The sequence below is a fragment of the Mobula birostris genome, chromosome 8, assembly GCF_030028105.1.
Source record: "Mobula birostris isolate sMobBir1 chromosome 8, sMobBir1.hap1, whole genome shotgun sequence".
NCBI classification, from domain to species: domain Eukaryota; kingdom Metazoa; phylum Chordata; class Chondrichthyes; order Myliobatiformes; family Myliobatidae; genus Mobula; species Mobula birostris.
In genome coordinates, this window is record NC_092377.1 from 29,362,896 (window position 1) to 29,381,859 (window position 18,964).

The following is an 18,964-nucleotide window of genomic DNA, read 5'->3' on the forward strand; positions in this document are numbered from 1 at the left end:
CAGACTCCAACTGAGTGATCCATTTCTGCTGGTTTGGCAACCCAGTTACGGGGTACGTAACATAAGTGGGGTTCTCGTCCGGGATTTTGAACGCTAAATTTGGGACAGAGTAAATTGGTTGGGTTAAAATTCCCAAAGGAAAGAAAAGACAAACAGCAGAAATGGAGGCTGAGGAATTTATAAAGGCGCCGACCTTGGAGGCACTAGAGGATGCCAGGAAATCGGAATTGGTAGCTGTGGTCAAACGGTTGAATCTTGCTAAGGTGAAGTCGACAATGAGGAGAGAGGAGATACACAGAGCTATCGTAGAGCACTATGTATCTAAAGGTGTGTTTCCCCAAGGCGAGCTGGGGGTGGTGTCTATTGAAAAACCTGCTGGAGACGCGGTACAGGTACAGCTTGAAAAACTGAGACTCGAGCACGAGTTCCGGGTACGACAGTTGGAGCGAGAAGAGAAAGAGAGGGACAGACAGTTGGAGAGAGAGGAGAAACAGAGGGACAGACAGTTGGAGAGAGAGGAGAAACAGAGGGAAAGGGAATTCGAATTGGAGAAGTTAAGGTTAAGGGCAGAGCAGGGGCTCGTGCCGAACCAAGCTGGAGGGTTCCGGGCGACCCAGGAGGTTAGGCTGGTTCCCCCATTTGACGATACCGACGTGGATCAGTACTTTCTCCACTTCGAAAAAGTGGCTATAAGTCAGGACTGGCCGAGGGATAAGTGGGTTGTCTTACTTCAGAGTGTACTGAAAGGGAAAGCCCAAGAAGCTTACTCCGCTTTGTCCGCGGAAGATGCCCAGAGGTATGAGGTGGTAAAAGAGGCCATCCTCAGGATTTATGAGTTGTTCCCGGAGGCATACCGGCAGAGGTTCCGGAATGCGAGGAAGCAGTGGGATCGCACATATTTGGAGTTTGCCCGTGAGATGCAGACATATTGTGAGCGTTGGTGCGCCTCGAAGGGGGTAGAGGGGGATTATGACAGACTACTACAGCTGATCCTGATTGAGCAGTTTAAAGGTTGTGTCCCTGAGGGTATGAGACCCTACCTCGATGAGAAAGAGGCTGCTAAGTTAGCGGATGAGTATGCGTTGACGCATAAAATGAAGGTTGCCCCGAGTAAAGGCTACCAGAAGGGTAGTCAGGACGGCGGGGAGACTCCGCCGGAAAAGTCAGAAAGTAAGCCGGGGACTAGTGAGAAGGGTAAGGTAGACCGGGAGCAGTCTGGCAGGAAGTCTCCTGGGGTCGTCTATTATAATTGTGGGAAAGCCGGACACTTTGCGTCCAGGTGCTTTGCCCCAAGGAAGGAGACGGGGAAAGGAAAAGCGGAAATTTTGAATGGCTGTATCGAGCTGTTAAGCGAACCGCTAGGGAAGGACAGGTCTGAAAAAGTTCAGGAAGGGTGCGAGAGGTTTATCTCGGCCGGATTGGTGTCAGTGAAGGAGGGGTTAAAACCAGTTCCAGTGCAGATCTGGAGAGACACGGGAGCGTGTCAGTCACTAATACTGAAGAGTGTATTAGAGTTTAGCTCAGAGACCCAGACTGGGGAGGTAGAGGTCAAAGGTGTTGGGGAAGGGACAGAGTTGGTAGGTGAAATGGTCATTGTAAATTGTCCTGTGATTAGGCTTGGACTCAATCGGAAGATTGCTGAGGGGCATGGCTCAACAGGCAAGAAGGGCCTATTCTGCACAGTATCTCAATAAATTTTTAAAAAATTTTATATACATAAACACCAGAATGTATTTACAATGTAAACAGCATTATCAAAAGTTATTTAAGCGTTTATAGTGCAGAGATGGGAATAGTTCAACTTTAAATATTTTACCTGATAGGTATAGTAATATTCTCAATAGAAAAGGTTTTCATTTTGTTTTTCAATCAGCACCATCTGGTGTATAATATAGCTCATTATTCAGAAAGCTGCTACATTTCTTTACAATATACCAGTTCACTATAGCTTTGCTTCAATTAGATGCAATCTTACAGCTTGTAATTTTTAGGTTCAAGGATCTTACTAGAAAGTGAGCCTATAATCCAACCTGACACTTCAGCACTTTACTGATGAAGCACTGCATATTAAGCTCTCATTGAGATTTTAACCTGACGCTCAATGGAGGAAATGGATAAAGTTCCACTGCATAATTCAATGAAGTGCAGGCGAGTTCTTCCTGTTCCATTAGCTAGCATTTATCCCTCAACCAATTTTTGAATAATGGTGAGTTATTTAAATCCTTTTTATGGTATATGAACGTGTTTTGCTTGTCAAATCAATACATTTCTTTAATGGCAGTAAGGAAGTTTGGGATGTCTGAGGTCAAGAAATCCACAGTAAGTTAGAAAATTGTAAATGTTTCTAATCAAGAAGCTTGCACATTGAGTAAGCAACCAGAAGGTCACAAAGAACAGCCTAATGTCTACCTAAAGTCTACCTAAATTTATTTAGAATACTCACAAAATATGTCACTAATGTTATTTTACCATCAACAATTCAAGTGGAGATCATTACTGCTAATATAATAAGAACTAAAGTCAATGCTGTTATTAAGTTTCCTGACATCTGTCTAGTTATCCACACTGGACATTTTTGTAGATTCACATTATCAGCCTACAACCTGCCAGTTCTTATTTATTTCTCTCATGAAATGTGGGTCACTAGCAAGAGGTCATTCCTCATTACCATTAAGAAGATAGTGGAAGCATTCATTAATTCAGATATTCCCAGAGCTGTTAGGAACCTCGGCATATCCGTTGATATAGTTGAGGTTGCATACTTGGCCCTAAGTGTGTTTAGCAGATGGTGCACGGTGGCACTGATGATGGAAGAAACAAGTGTTTCTGATGGAGAATAGCATGTTAACCAAATGGGCTTCACTGTTTTAAAAGGAGTACAAGTACCCCAGCGCTGCTGAGCTGCATTTATCCACAAAAATAAAGTAACTAATTACACACCTGGCTCATGATATAAGGATGGTGGAAAGACTTTGGAGACAGGAGGTGAAAGATTCTCTGCAGAACACCAAGCATCCAGCTAACATTGGACCATGTGTTATGTTTCCGGTCAATGCTAAGCCTGCAGCCTGCTGCCTGCTGATAGTTGAAGAATTTAATAATGGTACAAATGACGACTAATAGTATTACTCGTTTACAAGAGGTAGTTATTGACTGGCACTGAAGTGCCTTGAATATTACTTAACATTTATCACTACTATCTCTGTCCTTAATTATCCGTGAATGGAACAAAACATGGAAATCTTCAGCCCTATTTCACTTGGACTTATTTTTGCCACAATGCATTTTTTCACATATTCAAGCCCAGTGCTCTCATGTCATTCCAACTGGTTATTTAGTTGCCATAGTACTGCTATTGAAATAAACCTATTATAAAGGTTTATAATTAACCCTACATATTAAGGGAGTAAATATTTTTGCAATTATTACAAATATAATGGGTTAAAACTGGACCATAGAACATCACAGATTTCTGAAAACAAATTATAACATAACTAAAAGTCAATAGTCAATTAACTTTATGGAATTGAAAGATTCTGAAAAAGATTGTTGCTTGTTTAGTCATTTATCTTGCTGTATTGTTCTATTTAAGCCATTCTTCAGCATTGAGGATGACATGCTTCTCCAGTTAGCTGGATTTTCAGGTGACCAATGAGGCAAATGTGGTAACATTGTGAGGGATTTTGCTCATTTAGGGAAGTGGACCAAGGATTTGCAAATGGATTTTTAATACAGATAAATGTAAAGTGATGCAGTTTGGAAAAAAAAACTGAGTAATATGTATACTCTGAATGGTTGGGCATGAGGGAGTGTAATGGAACAGGAGGACCACGAAGTAGAAACCATAGAAAAACTACAGCACAGAAACAGGCCTTTTGGCCCTTCTTGGCTGTGCCGAACCATTTTCTGCCTAGTCCCACTGACCTGCACACAGACCATATCCCTCCATACACCTCCCATCCATGTATCTGTCCAATTTATTCTTAAATGTTAAAAAAGAACACGCATGTACCACCTCGTCTGGCAGCTCATTCCACACTCTGTCTGAAGAAGCCCCCCCCCCCATGATCCCTTTAAACTTTTCCCCCTTCACCCTTAACTCATGTCCTCTGGTTTTTTTCTCCCCTTGCTTCAGTGGAAAAAGCCTGTTTGCATTCACTCTATCGATACCCATCATAATTTTATGTACCTCTATCAAATCTCCCCTCATTCTTCTATGCTCCAGGGAATAAAGTCCCAACCTATTCAACCTTTCTCTGTAACTGAGTTTCTCAAGTCCCGGCAACATCCTTGTAAACCTTCTCTGCACTCTTTCAACCTTATTAATATCCTTCCTGTAATTTGGTGACCAAAACTGAACACAATACTCCAAATTTGGCCTCACCAATGCCTTATACAACCTCACCATAACATTCCAGCTTGTATACTCAATACTTTGATTAATAAAGGCCAATGTACCAAAAGCTCTCTTTACGACCCTATCTACCTGTGACACCACTTTTAGGGAATTTTGTATCTGTATTCCCAGATCCCTCTGTTCTACTGCACTCCTCAGTGCCTTACCATTTACCCTGTATGTTCTACCCTGGTTTGTCTTTCCAACGTGCAATACCTCACACTTGTCTGTATTAAACTCTATCTGCCATTTTTCAGCCCATTTTTCCAGCTGGTCCAAATCCCTCTGCAAGCTTTGAAAACCTTCCTCACTGTCCACTACACCTCCAATCTTTGTATCATCAGCAAATTCGCTGATCCAGTTTACCACATTATCATCCAGATCATTGATATAGATGACAAATAACAATGAACCCAGCACTGATCCCTGTGGCACACCACTAGTCACAAGCCTCCACTCTGAGAAGCAATTCTCGACTACCGCTCTTTGGCTTCTTCCATTGAGCCAATGTCAAATCCAATTTACCACTTCTCCATGTATACCTAGTGACTGAACTTTCCTAACTAACCTCCCATGCGGGACCTTGTCAAAGGCCTTACTGAAGTCCATGTAGACAACATCCACTGCCTTCCCTTCATCCACTTTCCTGGTAACCTCCTCAAAAAACTCCAATAGATTGGTCAAACATGACCTGCTATGCACAAAGCCATGTTGACTCATCCTAATAAGTCCCTGTCTATCCAAATGTTTGTAAGATTCTGTCTCTTAGTACTCCCTCCAATAACTTACCCTCCACCGACATCAAACTTACCGGCCTATAATTTCCCAGATTACTTTTCCATCCTTTTTTGAACAAAGGAACAACATGAGCCATTCTCCAATCCTCTGGCACCTCACCCGTAGACACCGACATTTTAAATATATCTGCCAGGGCCCCTGCAATTTCAACACTAGTCTCCTTCAAGGTCCGAGGGAATACCCTGTCAGGTCAATGATTTTTTAAATTTTAAAAATGCCTTGGAAACTGTTGAAATAACATAACTCCATAGAGTTGAAGTTAGAAATGTGGAATCATTATTTCTGAAAAACATACTCATTGGCACCAAGAACCAAGACCACCTTATTAGACATGTTAACTTAACAATGTGAAAAAGTTGTTCCTAAGTCTCTTTTCTCTTTTAGTAGTTTTAAATGGAATAAAACTGAAACCATAAAACATTAATCATCAAATTAATAAATATATTCGAAGGAGCTTAGACTAGACCCTCAAGGTTTACAACATTATCTGAATTCATTTATTTGATTATTGCACTGGGATTGCTCCTAGGTACCCATCAATTTTTATCAGTTCTAAAACTGATAAATGAAATTAAATAAATACTAATTTAAAGACAGGCATTCTTTGCATGCCTATCATTTGGCTACCAGTTGAATATTTAAAGGTTTTAATTAATGTAAGTTGCAAAAACTTGTAAAATTAGTCAGCTCCGTCATGGGTAAAAGCCTCCACAGTATCCAAGACATCTTCAAGGAGCAGTGCCTTAGGAAAGCAGCATCCATCATTAAAGACCCACACCACCCAGGACATGCTTTCTTCTCATTGTTACCGTTGGGAAGTTGGTACAGAAGCTTGAAGGCACACACTCAGCCTTCCAGGAACAGCTTCTCCCCCTCTGTCAATGGACATTGAACCCATGAACACTACCTCACAACTTTTTTTTATTTCTGACTTTTTTCCACTACTTATTTTAACATAACTATTTAATAGATATATTACTTACTGTAATTCATTTTTCCCCATTATATTTATCACATATTTCACTGTACTGCTACCATAAAGTTAACAGATTTCACAACATATGCTAGTGATATTAAGCATCATTCTGATGTTTAGAAGATCTGATGCTTTTCAGATGTTCCATCACTTTATTTGTAACTCGTCCCTCAGAGAGTAGATTAACATTTTGCACTAAAGATTTCGTTTCTAGAAACAGTAGCAACACAACTAACAACTTGCATTCATATAGCACCTTTAATGTGATTGATCACCCCACCAGATTTTACAAGAGCACAAACATTAAAAAATCTCAATATTGAGACACAGAGGGAGATACTAAGGCAGCTGACCAGATGTTTGGAATGAGAGGCAGAGTACCATGTTTTTGAGAGAGTTTGGGAAACCAAGACTCAAGTCAAAGTATCAAACCTCATAAATAATATTGTTTAGATCATTACAGGAACTACATGTACATTGCCAAAAACAAGCAGATTAGAGGATTAAATGCATGGCTGGATGATGCAGAATCAAAGACTTATAACTCCTGAGGCATTGTCGGCAGTTCCAGGGAAAGAAGTTGTTGTTTTGCTGGAACAGCTCCCCTTAAATTGAGCTGGGACCAGTGTCCCAGAGGATCTATTAAGTGAGGCAGAAGGAAGGATTTTAAACTAATGACATGCATTTGTGAACACATGTCATTAGAATTCAGAAAATAATTTATTCAAAAGAAGAGAAAAGCTGCAAAGCAGGGCAGCCACTTTAGGAAGAAAAGAGCACGAACAAAGAGAGAGACAACTTACAGTTAAGAAGGCAATTGTGATCAGAATGATGTTCAGAAAAGTAGAAACAAGTTAAATTTAAAGGGGGCAATACCAAAATGTGTACACTATAATAGATGAATTAACAGTACAGTTCAATAAAAGGAATATATAATAGCATGATTGCGGTGTGATAATGCTGGGAATACACGACTTTTCTAAGGAATAGGCAAAATAGAAAAGGAATTTTACATCAATTGCAAAGGAATAGACAAAGAGACCAAAGACTGGAAAATCAGAAGGCATAATCAATACTTCACAAATGCCTTAACTCAGCGGTCCCCAACCACCGGGCCGTGGACCAGTATTGGGCTGCAAAGCATGTGCTACCGGGCCGCAAGGAAACGATATGAGTCAGCTGCACCTTTTCCTCATTCCCTGTCACACACTGTTGAAGTTGAACATAGGATTGCCAACTGTCCCGTATTTGCCGGGACATCCCGTATATTGGGCTAAACTGGTTTGTCCCATATTTCCCCCGCTAAGGTAGAGCATTCCTATGAAACCTTTCGTGCTGAAATAGCGTGAAGCGAAGAAGCAATTACTATTAAATTATATGGGAAAAATTTTTAAGCGTTCCCAGTCCCAAAAAATAACCTAACAAATCATACCAAATAACACGAAACGGAAAATAAATAACAGTAACATATAGTAAAAGCAGGAATGATATGATAAATACACAGCATAAATAAAGGTAGAAACAATGTATGTACAGTGTAGTCAGGAAGATGAAGGCAAAACCCATTTGTGGGAGAAAAAAAATCAGCACGTACACACATGCGCACATGACGCATGCTCACACAGGTGCCCGCGCAAGGCTTCATGGTCATGGTAGTCTTTCCTGGGGTAAAGTGTCCCGGGATTTGACTGCTACTTTTGTCCCTTGGGAGTGAGAAAGTGGGCAACCCTAACTGTAAAAGACATGTTCAGGTGAGTTTAACCCTACTTGAACACCACCCCCCCCCCCCCCCACCAGTCGGCCAGTCCGCAAGAATATTGTCAATATTAAACCGGTCCGCAGTGCAAAAAAGGTTGGGGACCCCTGCCCTAACTGTAGATGTGACATAAGTTATAACTTATGTAATTTTCATATATAATGAAGAAAGCACATTTGCAGAAATATTTTGGTTGACCGTTTATGGTATTTAATATCAGAAGGGCTATTTACTTAAGTAAAAACACCCCATAAAGTTGTCATTGTTAAATTATAGCCAACTGTTAGATGACAGGAAGAAGATATGAAGTTGCCAAAAACCAAGCCTGAGAACTGGAAGGGTTTCAGATTATACAAGGTATGAGTCTAAGATTCACAAAGTAGAAAATAGATTGCAAAGATCAGCTAGAAGTAGGCCTAAGAAACCTGACAAACCGGATTACAATATTGAGGGGATTAAATTCATTGCTAATGTTAATTCCTTATGGAAGAGAGATGATTGTTTTGTGGGACCAGTCTGAAGCTGAAACAGGCTGTGTGCAACATTTGATCCGGAGGTGAGCTTACATACCATCTTTGACCATCTAGTTCCATTCACTTAGCAACACTACTTCTATGTCACCACTTCTTCTACACTGGCCTACTCTAAAGCTTTCCTGATTAGCCTCATAATCTGCCTTCGCCTTTCAAAAGCTTTTCCAACAAGTGCTTGCATATTGACTGACACCATTTATCATACTTGATAAACTGATGATCCTGTGGATCACCTTGATACATTTACCATATAAAGATACTGCTCTTCTAGGCAGATATTGAGGAAAAGTAAAGGAGTAGAATTATCACCAGAAATGAAAATTCAGAGCAGCAGGTGTGTCAAAAATGAGAAAGAAAGACCTTGGAAGTATGGAAAGTGAGCAAAGAAAAAGACATGTAACATTTTTAAAATTATTTTCATGAAACCAAATGAACATTCATGTTTATTTGCAGCCACTGTAGATTTATTTATTCTAATAAATAAAAGGGACTTGGAAGTCCTTGTGCAGGATTCCCTGCAGGTTTACTTGCAGGTTGGGTCTCTGGTGATGAAGGCAAATGCAATGTTAACATTCATTTCAAGGGGACTAGAATATAAAAGCAAGGGAGTGAAGTTGAACCTTTATAAAGCACTGGTATGGCCTCACTTGGAGTATTGTGAACAAGTTTGGGTCTCTTATCTTAGTAAGGATGTGCTGAAAGAGAAGAGGGTTCAAAGGAGATTCAGAAAAATTATTCCAGGATTGAATGACTTGCCATATGAAGACTGTTTGATGACTCTGGGCCTACATTCGATAGGATTCAGACTGAGGGGTGAACTCATTGAAACCTATCAAATGGTGAAAGACCCTGATAGAGTGGATATGGAAAGCATGTTTCCTATGGTGGGAGAGTCTAAGACCAGAGGACACAGCTTTAGAACAGAGGAGTGTCCTTTTAGAACAGAGATGAGGGGGAATTTCTTTAGTCAAAAAGTGGCGAATCTCCGGAATTCTTTGCCACAGGCAGCTGTGGAGGCCAAGTCTTTATGTATACTTAAGGCAGAGGTTGAAAGATTATTGGTTGTTCAGGGCACGAAGGGATACAGGAAGAAGGCAGGAGATTGGGGCTGAGAGGAAAATAGGATCAGCCATGATGAAATGGTAAAGCAGACTCAGTGGGCCAAATGGCCTAATCCTGCCCCTATATCTTACAGTTTTATGGTCTAATAATTCTAATTAACCTACCTGGTGCAAAATTAGTCTTCCCGTAGAACCGCACAGTTCCACTCCTTTGCCCAACAATAACCACACGGTCACCGATTTGAATATCAGCCTTACTAGTCTCATCGCAGTCCAGGCTGCCAACAGATGGAACCCTCTTCCGCAAACCTAAATCAAACAATCACATTAAATGTCATTTTAACGTAATTATTATTCACGTGTCTTCTTCTCTCCTTCTCATGCAGCACAAAGTAAATTTGTCTGTGGTTCTTCAAAGGCTAAGTCAAAGTTTAGCACTATCATCTTCAAAATGGTCTGTGGGAAAGGGAGAAATAAATTTCATTAAGAGATCAGTTACTATCATCACCAACATCAATTAGAACTAAAACATATATTCGCACTGCTCTTTAATGTGGGAAAATATCTCAGAGATGTAATGAAAAAAAGGATGTCAAGCAAAAAGCTTGATGCACGGGAGAGGCATCGAAAACACTGGCAATTGGCAAAGATATGGATTTTATGATAAGCCTGGTAGTTTCAGTGAGAGAACAAATTCAAAAACTGAAGGATTCTGTAGGTATAAACGTTAATGTGGGAAGAACGTGGGTGGTTGGGTGTGGGGGAGTTGAGGAAATGCCATAAACAGAGAACCTTAAGAACCAATTATGTAAGAAAGAAGTGAAGTCAAAGAACAGGAAATTTGGACAGGGAGATGGGCTGTTTGTAGGACTGCTTAAATAAAAAGAATGGGGTTACTAAATTGGCAAAGGAGGGGAATAATTAACGAGAATAGAATTCAGGAAGTTGAATTATAAATGCCCTTAAGCTTATAAAGTGTAGAAGTTACAAGGGTGCTGAGCTTCAAGGTAATCATTTGGGTTAAGGTGGTAAAAAAGGTAGAGTTAATAATGAAAGTGGACAATCTTACACATCTCCATTGCATAAATCCATCCAATACTTCAATAATTTTCATAATTCGATCAATCCAACTGCAAATGTTAAACCCATTCCATGCCTGCAAAAATCTTGAATATGCTATATACTCTGATGACATTATTAGTGCCCAAACTGCTACTTTAACCTTAGCCACACAAAGTGGTATAGCATTTCTGCCAAGGCAAATTGCAAAACAAAGGTCTGCCTGCTTGGAAGAAGACACCAAAACTGCTCAGGAACAGTGCAGTAGAACATTCCTAGGGTGAAATAAAAGCTACTACTACTACGTCGACTCAGGCCTAAGGGGCCAGCGTCAGGCACGATGACGGACTCTCCACTTCTCCCTCTCCCTCATCAGTGTGTTCGGTTCATCTACATTAGCCGCACCGCTGTCTTCTAGGAGCATGTTGACTGGCAGGTAGCTCGGGGTGGCGTAGACAGTGCCCCGCTAGTTGCAGTCTTCTCGCCTTGATTTTAGTGGAGAGCATCGATAGGTTGTTATAGAGCTCAACCTTCGTCATGTGCTGTTGCCAACTCACATCAAGAGCCATCCAAGGCATTTGTGTATAGCAACCATCTACAGACTTTCGTATCGTCTTGGTGAGTGTCCACGTCTTGCATTCGTACATGAGAATGGACTCTATGACTGCTATGAAAATCCTCCTTTTAAGCCCTCTGGTCAGGTTTGACTTCCAGATTTCCTTCATGTCATTCATAGCCCTCCATGCCAGCACCTTCCATATCTTTATGTCCTTCTCCGAACCCATCATTCTTGACCCGAGGTACTTGTAGTCAAAGACTTTATAAATGGTATTATTCTCTACGGTCTTGAGAGTACCTTCGGCGCAGTTAAACGTCATGTACTCTGTCTTTTTAGCGTTTAGCTGAAGTCCAACTTTATTGCATTCTATTTCCACTTTAGTCAGTAGCTGCTGTGCTTCCCCCATCTGGTCAGAGAGCAGGACTATGTCATCTGCAAAATCGAGATCTGTGAGTGTAACTGGTCTGACCCTTTTGGTTCGCCCTGGTTTTATGGCAAAACCAAGCTTGTCATGATCTTCGGTAGCTTGACGCAGAGCGTAATCAAGGACGATTATAAAGATGTAGGGTGCCAGAGATAAAAGCTGATGGAAATTAATGTTGGTAAAAAAATTTGCATGGACTAAAAGCCATAAGTCCCAGATTTCGAAGTGGTACAGATGCAGATTATGGTTGAACTGCTTGTTAACTTTTTAAATTCCTCAGAATAGAACAGTTTCCTCAGTTTGGAAGACAGCAAGCATAATGACAGTAAAAATGGAAATAACATATTCACAAATTTAGGACCTGCTAATGGACAGAAAAGAAACAACATAAATTAGTGGGCTGTCTTAGAGTTAAGAGCTATTATAATATGCTGCAGGGATCAGCACAGGAGCCCTAGCTGTTCGTTTTTATATAAATAATTCAGAAGAGGGTATTAATCATTGTACGTCCACATTTGCTTGTGATACAAAGTTGGGTGGTAATTAGAAATTCAAGAAAGATACACAGAGACTTTAGATCAGGGGTTCCCAATTTTTTAATGCCATGGATTCCTACTATTAACCAAGGAGTCCATGGATCCTAGATTGAAAACCCCAGCTTTAGATGAATATTGGCAGACTCAGTAACTTGGAAAGGACAGGCAGATAGAATATAGAAAACTGTGAGGTACACTTTGGTAGGAAAAACAGAAAAGCTGGATATTCTCATGCATGAATCACTGAAAGCTGCATAAAGTTTGCTTTTCATTTCATTATATTTATAGGATCTATGAATACAAGCACGTAATTTAGGTAGCATGTGTGGGAAGTTTGGTAGTGTAGGCATCGCTATACATCTGCAAGAAGTGCATCCAGCTTCTTTCAGACCATGTAAAGGAATTGGAGCTGGAGCTGGATCTGGATGAACTCTGGATCATTCAGGAGACTGAGGAATTAATTGGCAGGACATACAGAGTGGTAGTTACACCCAAGGTGCAGGACATAGGTAACTGGGTGACTATCAGGAGGAGTAAAAGAGATAGGCAGCTAGTGCAGAGTACTCCTTGAGGCTATTTCCCTCTTAAAATCATGTAGAAAAACAATAGGAATGCTATTTTGATTTATTATTACTGTAAGATCATCCCAAATTACAACATAAATAAGAACATAGTCAATACAGGTTTGAGTAGACCACTAAATCTCTCCAATCTGCTCCACGATTGTCTTTGAGGATACTGAGGAGACACTTCCCTGGAAAGCTACAGCACTACTAAGAGGAAACTTCAATATGGAGATTCATGAGAGTTGCTGCAACATAATGCATCAAGAAGCACAGAAAAGAGAGAAGATATTACTGTGTGTCCAAGAGTCCAAGTCACAGATATTAGCATATTAAGGTGACAGTTGCCCTTGCATTTTCAGATAGTGCAGCTTGAGGCTTCTCTTTATTATAGGGCTTTAACAGGTTGCTGCCATCCTTCTGGTACATGTTCAACACTGCAGGCATTGTGTTAATGTAATGAAATTCAGAGTGTTTAATGACAGTGCCTATGCAGCAGACAGCTTTGTGCTGAATAAGTTAAAGTTATTTATGTTTATATTTTAATATGTTGTGGGCTTTATCCAGAATTAAAGTAAAATTCGTTCTTCCTGTTCTTTTGAGCTAGACTCAGAAATAACAACTACGTATTCTCATGATCAGCGAACTATACAGAACGCATCACATGATGTAGTAAATTGGCTTCATGTAATTAAGAGCTGAGTTATTATTGCAACACCTCTTGCCACTTCTGATGTGTTATAGCAGCCACAGTCATGAGTGGTGATCCATGCGAAGATGCTTACGGAAAAGCTGAAACGATAATGCTGAATGTTGAATGATAAGATGAAACAGCAAGCTGGAAATCGTCACTGCCAGCTACCAGCACAGTACAAAGTCAAGTGAAAATTCTTTTAAAACTGCAGGTGCTGAAAATAAAAATAGAAAACTCTGTTATTACTCATGAGGTCAAGCCGCCAAGTATTGGAAGAGAAGCAGAATTATCATTTTGGGTGTGTGATGCTTCATCAAAACAGGGAAAGGGAGAGATACATGATAATTAACAGTATGAGAAAAGGTGAGGGAGAAATGCTAAAAACAATGAGAATATTTCTAATGACTCAATACTGAATTCTCTAACTTTCAATAACATACATAAGAACCTTGATTACCCAAAGGTCATTTTACATGGTCTGCTTTCCTCACAATGTGGTATGACTGTGAACTTTATCAGAATCAGATTTATTATCACCAGCATGTGACATGAAATTTGTTAACTTAGCAGCAGCAGTTCAATGCAATACATTATATAGAAGAAAATAAATAAATAAATAAATCTTATTCAGTATACTTTATACAGCTTTTTTTTGTGTGCCACACTCTGCCAGAGCCTCAGCGACCAGTTTTCAAGTGGTTGTCTTGGAGGAAAGATTCTGTGGGTGGTCCCCCATATCCTTCTCACAGCACAGTTTTTTTTTTGAGTCCGAGTTGCGAGCTCGACACTCAATCCGGCACGGATGGAAAGCATGCCCGGAAGCGGACCGACTGAATTCGTCGGGAACCTTCGCTCCAGAGTCTGGCGCTGATGTCACTGCGCCACCAGCCGGTCATTATACAGTATACATATATTGAATAGATATAAAATCATGCAAAAACAGAAATACTATATATTAAAAAAAAGTGAGGTAGTTTCCAAGGGTTCAATGTCCATTTAGGAATCAGATGGCAGAGGGGAAGAAGCTATTCCTTAATCACTGAGTGTGTGCCTTCAGGCTTCTGTACTTCCTACCTGATGGTAACAATGAGAAAAGGGCATGTCCTGGGTGCTAGAGGTTCTTAATAATGGATGCTGCCTTTCTGAGACATTGATCCTTGAAGATGTCCTGGTACTGACTAAGATAGAGCTGACTAAAGTTACAACCCTCTGCAGCTTCTTTCAGTCCTGTGCAGTAGCTCCCCCCCCCCCCCCCACCCATACCAAATAATGATGTAGCCGGTCAGAATGTTCTCCACGGTACATCTATAGAAGTTTTGGAGTGTATTTGTTGACATACCAAATCTCTTCAGGCTCCAAATAAAGTATAGCCGCTGTCCTGCCTTCTTTATAACTACATCAATATGTTGGGACCAGGTTAGATCCTCAGAGATCTTGACACCCAGGAACTTGAAACTGCTCACTCTTTCCACTTCTGATCCCTCTATGAGGATTGGTATGTGTTCCTCGTCTTACCCTTCCTGAAGTCCACAATCAGCTCTTTCGTCTTACTGACGTTGAGTGCCAGGTTGTTGCTGTGGCACCACTTCACTAGTTGGCATATCTCACTCCTGTACGCCCTCCCGTCACCACCTGAGATTCTACCAACAACGGTTGTATCGCCAGTAAATTTATAGATAGTATTTGAGCTATCCCTAGCCACACATGAGAGCACGATCCTTGTCTCTGCCAGACAATACCACCCCACCACCACCATTTGCTCTTCCTCCTCCTTCTGTTGCATGGCAGACAAGGGTCGTACTCTCATTATACCACATTGTGAACAAAGCAGAATATATCAAATGACCTCTGGGTAACCAAGGCAGCAGAGTGGATATTGAACACAGCAATAGGAGTTTCAGCTATGCTTTTCCTAGTTATGTGGCAGTGGGAAGACAGATTAGACAACCTTCATCCTGAAAAGACATATCTACCATCCTGCACAAAGGCTAAATTATGGCAGATTCAATGAATAATCTCAGGATGAATGCATCAAACAAGTTTCTAGAATGCATAACATTGACCATGTACATGATTAAGTAGAAATTTTATTTTGCTGAAGATCTGCATTGAATTGAAGAGCCTGAACATTTGGATGACCCACAATCTGGAAAAAAACTGTAAATGTTCAAAAACCTAATGCTTACTGATCAAAGAAGAGATTAAGTCTCCTCCTATTACGTAAAAAACTCTGCATGGTATATGTATCTAGAATTAGACCGCAAATTACGACATATGGTAGATGAAGACAGAAGGGAAATAGCAGATTCTAGAAATCTACAGCAACACACAAAATGCAGAGAAACCAATGGGTCAGGCAGCATCTATAGAAGGAATCAGATAGTTGATGTTTCAGGTCAAGAACTGGAAGGAAAGAGGGGAGGTAGCCAGTGTACAAAATTCGGGGGTAACAGTAGGACAATAGCTGTCAGCTGACAGATGGGTCCAGGTGAGTGGGGGATGATAGGTATGTGAAGCAGGAGGAGTGGAAATGATACAAGGATCTTGGAGGTGATAGGTGGAAGTTACAAAGGACTGAAGAAGATAGAATCTGATAGGAAAGGATGGCAGACCATGGAATAAAGCGAAGGAGATGAGGAGGTAAACCACAGATAGGAATGAGAGAGTGATGGACATATCAAGAAGGCAGGGGAGGGGAAAGAGAAGGACTGATAGGGTCAATGGGATAAGGGAAAATGAAGAACAATGGGGAGCGGCTAAGAGCAGTTAGAGAAATCAAGTGGTATATATCAGCCACAGCTACTTGGAATGATTCAGTGGTTAAAAACTCTGACCTTCACCTGTATGGGCAAGGTTGTCCAGGCATCATTGCATTGCTAGGGCTTTAACTTGAAAAAAGTGACAGATATTTGACACCATTGCTTCTAAGGATGCAAACCTCTGGATGTATGGCAACTCAGACAAATTGAGCAGCTTCCTTAAGGTCCCTCAAATTGCCCTCTTTTGCTCCTGGCTGCATGGAGATCCAGATGGATTTTAAATAAAAGAATCATAAATTTTGTTAAAAATAGTTTGACCACCAAAATTCCAGAGATTTAACAGTTGAAAAGTTCAATGCAGATGATTACAAAGACCTTTGATTCTAATGACTCATAACAAATGCACAGATAATTGTCAATTCCTGAAATTAACACAGACTTCATACAAGATTTATACAAATGCTAGAAACTAATCTCTTGCACGATCCACAATGAGTCACAATTCCATCTATTTTAAGGTAGAACTATCAATTGTGTGTTGTTTGACAACTGGTGTCACCCCTGGGTGCCTTTTGTGCCTCAGCTGAGCACCAAATGATGGGAAAGTGCTCAGACAAGGTGCAATACAAGATACCAAGAACACTTTGTTTCAAATGTAATGCTATAATTCAATCCTGGATCCATTAATGTTGATTCTTTAATTAAATTCATTAACTTTGTTCTAAATTGATTAAAGTGGTTTTAGCTTCAATGAATATAATTACCTGCATTCTTTTTGGTGATGGCGGGTACCGGTTTAGTAGCCAACTTCGTTGAGTGGGTCATGTTCCGTTGTCGTGGGAGCAGCTGCCTTTGTCTGAATTGCCTGCCCTCTATTGAAGAGGAAGAGGAAGAGGAAGAGCAGGATGTCCCAGGCAGAGAAGCTGAGTAAATGATATACAGTGCAACAGAGAAAAGTGTAAGAAAAGAGACCAAAGCAAATTGAAGACTCAAAAATACAGATTTTTAAAGCAAGCACAGTAGATCTACCATATTTTGACATGCAATTTATCTAAAACTCAAAATGATTGGTTAGGTAACAAGATTTTATTCAGCACAGCGGAACTTCAATAAATATACTTCCATTCCTAACAGTTTCTCTCATTCATTTGGCCATTTTGGAAATTATTTACTTTTGCAATATATTAATATTTTTAATTTTTCATTTTCATTCCTCAAAGCCATTGATAGAAATATTTCATGACACAGGGGTGAATAAATAGAGGTCAAGTTTGTTCTCCTGCTAGATTGTTAGTAGCATACTGGAAGAACACTAAATTGTAACACATCTAAAAGATTATGTTGAAATAGTGATAGATTATCACTCCAGCAGTGAAAATCCATCAAACACCAGGGCCAAGGCAGTGAGCGCGATATAAAAAAAAAGATTCTTCATGAAAAAAATTGCATTTCTTCTGAGAGCTTCCACAATAGAGCTTGTGAAGATCTTCAAGCAAGTGGATTGGGATTGGACAGGGGGAAGATGACCAAGGCAGAAGAGCAGAGGAATATTATGGATGGGAGAGAGAAAGGTTCTTCAGTGGGAGGAGCAGCTCAAGGGGAGATGTACTGTTAGGGTGAATGGATAGCCATAGCAGGAATGATGGAAAAGGGTTGAGAAACTGTGGGAGAGGGTGAGAATGTGGTGGGAATCCTGCTGATTATCCATAGCTGAAGGGTTACTTATCAGGCAAGTAGTTAACTGTGGGAGGGATCAGTCAGGAAGATGATCAAGTCAGTAAGTCACAAGAGGCAGCAGAAATTGGTGTGATGCGTAACCTATGAGCATTGGCAGTGAAGTGGAAAGTGGTAATAATCAATAATTTCTTAAGTTTAAAGGAGGCCTATGACAAAAGAAAGAGGATCTTCAGACTTCTGAGGTATGCAAGGATTTTTAAATAATGCCAAGAAGACATCAAGCCTCCAATTAGTAAACTGCTTTAGTATGTGAGGTAAAAACCACTAGCAGACCTGCAGGCAGCTTATTAGACCATGAGATCAGAAGATGTAGGAGCAGAATTAGGCCACTCAGCCCATTGAGACTGCTTCCATTTCATCATGGCTTATTCAATTTTCCTCTCAGCTCCAATCTCCTGTCTTGACCCCAAATCCCTTCATGCCCTGACCAATCAAGAATCTATCAACCTCTGCCTAAAATGTATATAAAGACTTGGCCTCCTCAGCTGCTTGTGCAAAGAATTCCACAGATTCACCACTGTTTGGTTCAAGAAATTCATCTTCATCTCTGCTCTAAAAGGACATTGCTCTATTCTGAGGCTCCCACCATAGAAAACATCTTCTCTATATCCACCCCATCATGGCATTTCACCGTTCGATAGGTTTCAGTCAGGTTCCCCCTCATTCTTCTGAATTCCAGTGAATACAGGTCCAGAGCCATCAAACACTCTCCATGTGACAAGCCATTCAATCCTGGAACCATTTTTGTGAACCTCTTTTGAACCCTCTCCAGTTTCAGCACATCCTTTCTAAGATAAGGGCCCCAAGCCTGCTCACAGTACTCTAAGTGAGGCGTCACCAGAGCTTTATAAAGTCTCAACATTACATCCTTCTTTTATATTCTCGTCCTCTTGAAATGAATGCTAACATCACATTTGCCTTCCTCTTCACAGACTCATCCTGCAAATTAACCTTTAGGGAATCCTGCACAAGGACTCCCAAGACCCTTTGCTCCTCAGTCTTTTGTATTTTCTCTCCATTTGGACAACAGTCAACCCTTTCATTTCCTCCACCAAATTGCAGATCCATACATTTCCCATCACTGTACTCCATCTGCAACCTCTTTGCCCATTC

General features: G+C 40.6%; 1 protein-coding gene across 13 annotated transcripts in view; it reads right to left on the reverse strand.

Annotated features, from left to right (window-relative positions):
- The window catches only part of LOC140201202 (CAP-Gly domain-containing linker protein 4), a 339,984-nt gene that overhangs the window by 98,424 nt on the left and 222,596 nt on the right, over positions 1–18,964 (reverse strand). For 12 of the 13 annotated variants that reach the window (XM_072264916.1, XM_072264923.1, XM_072264920.1 and 9 more), the window contains 2 exons: positions 16,879–17,037; positions 9,686–9,829 (listed from right to left, as the gene is read on the reverse strand). In XM_072264916.1, the coding sequence (XP_072121017.1) occupies positions 9,686–9,829; positions 16,879–17,037 (303 nt within the window). Of the gene's footprint in view, positions 1–9,685; positions 9,830–9,884; positions 9,977–16,878; positions 17,038–18,964 lie in introns of those variants that run through there. The other variant, XM_072264926.1, reaches the window with a different exon arrangement.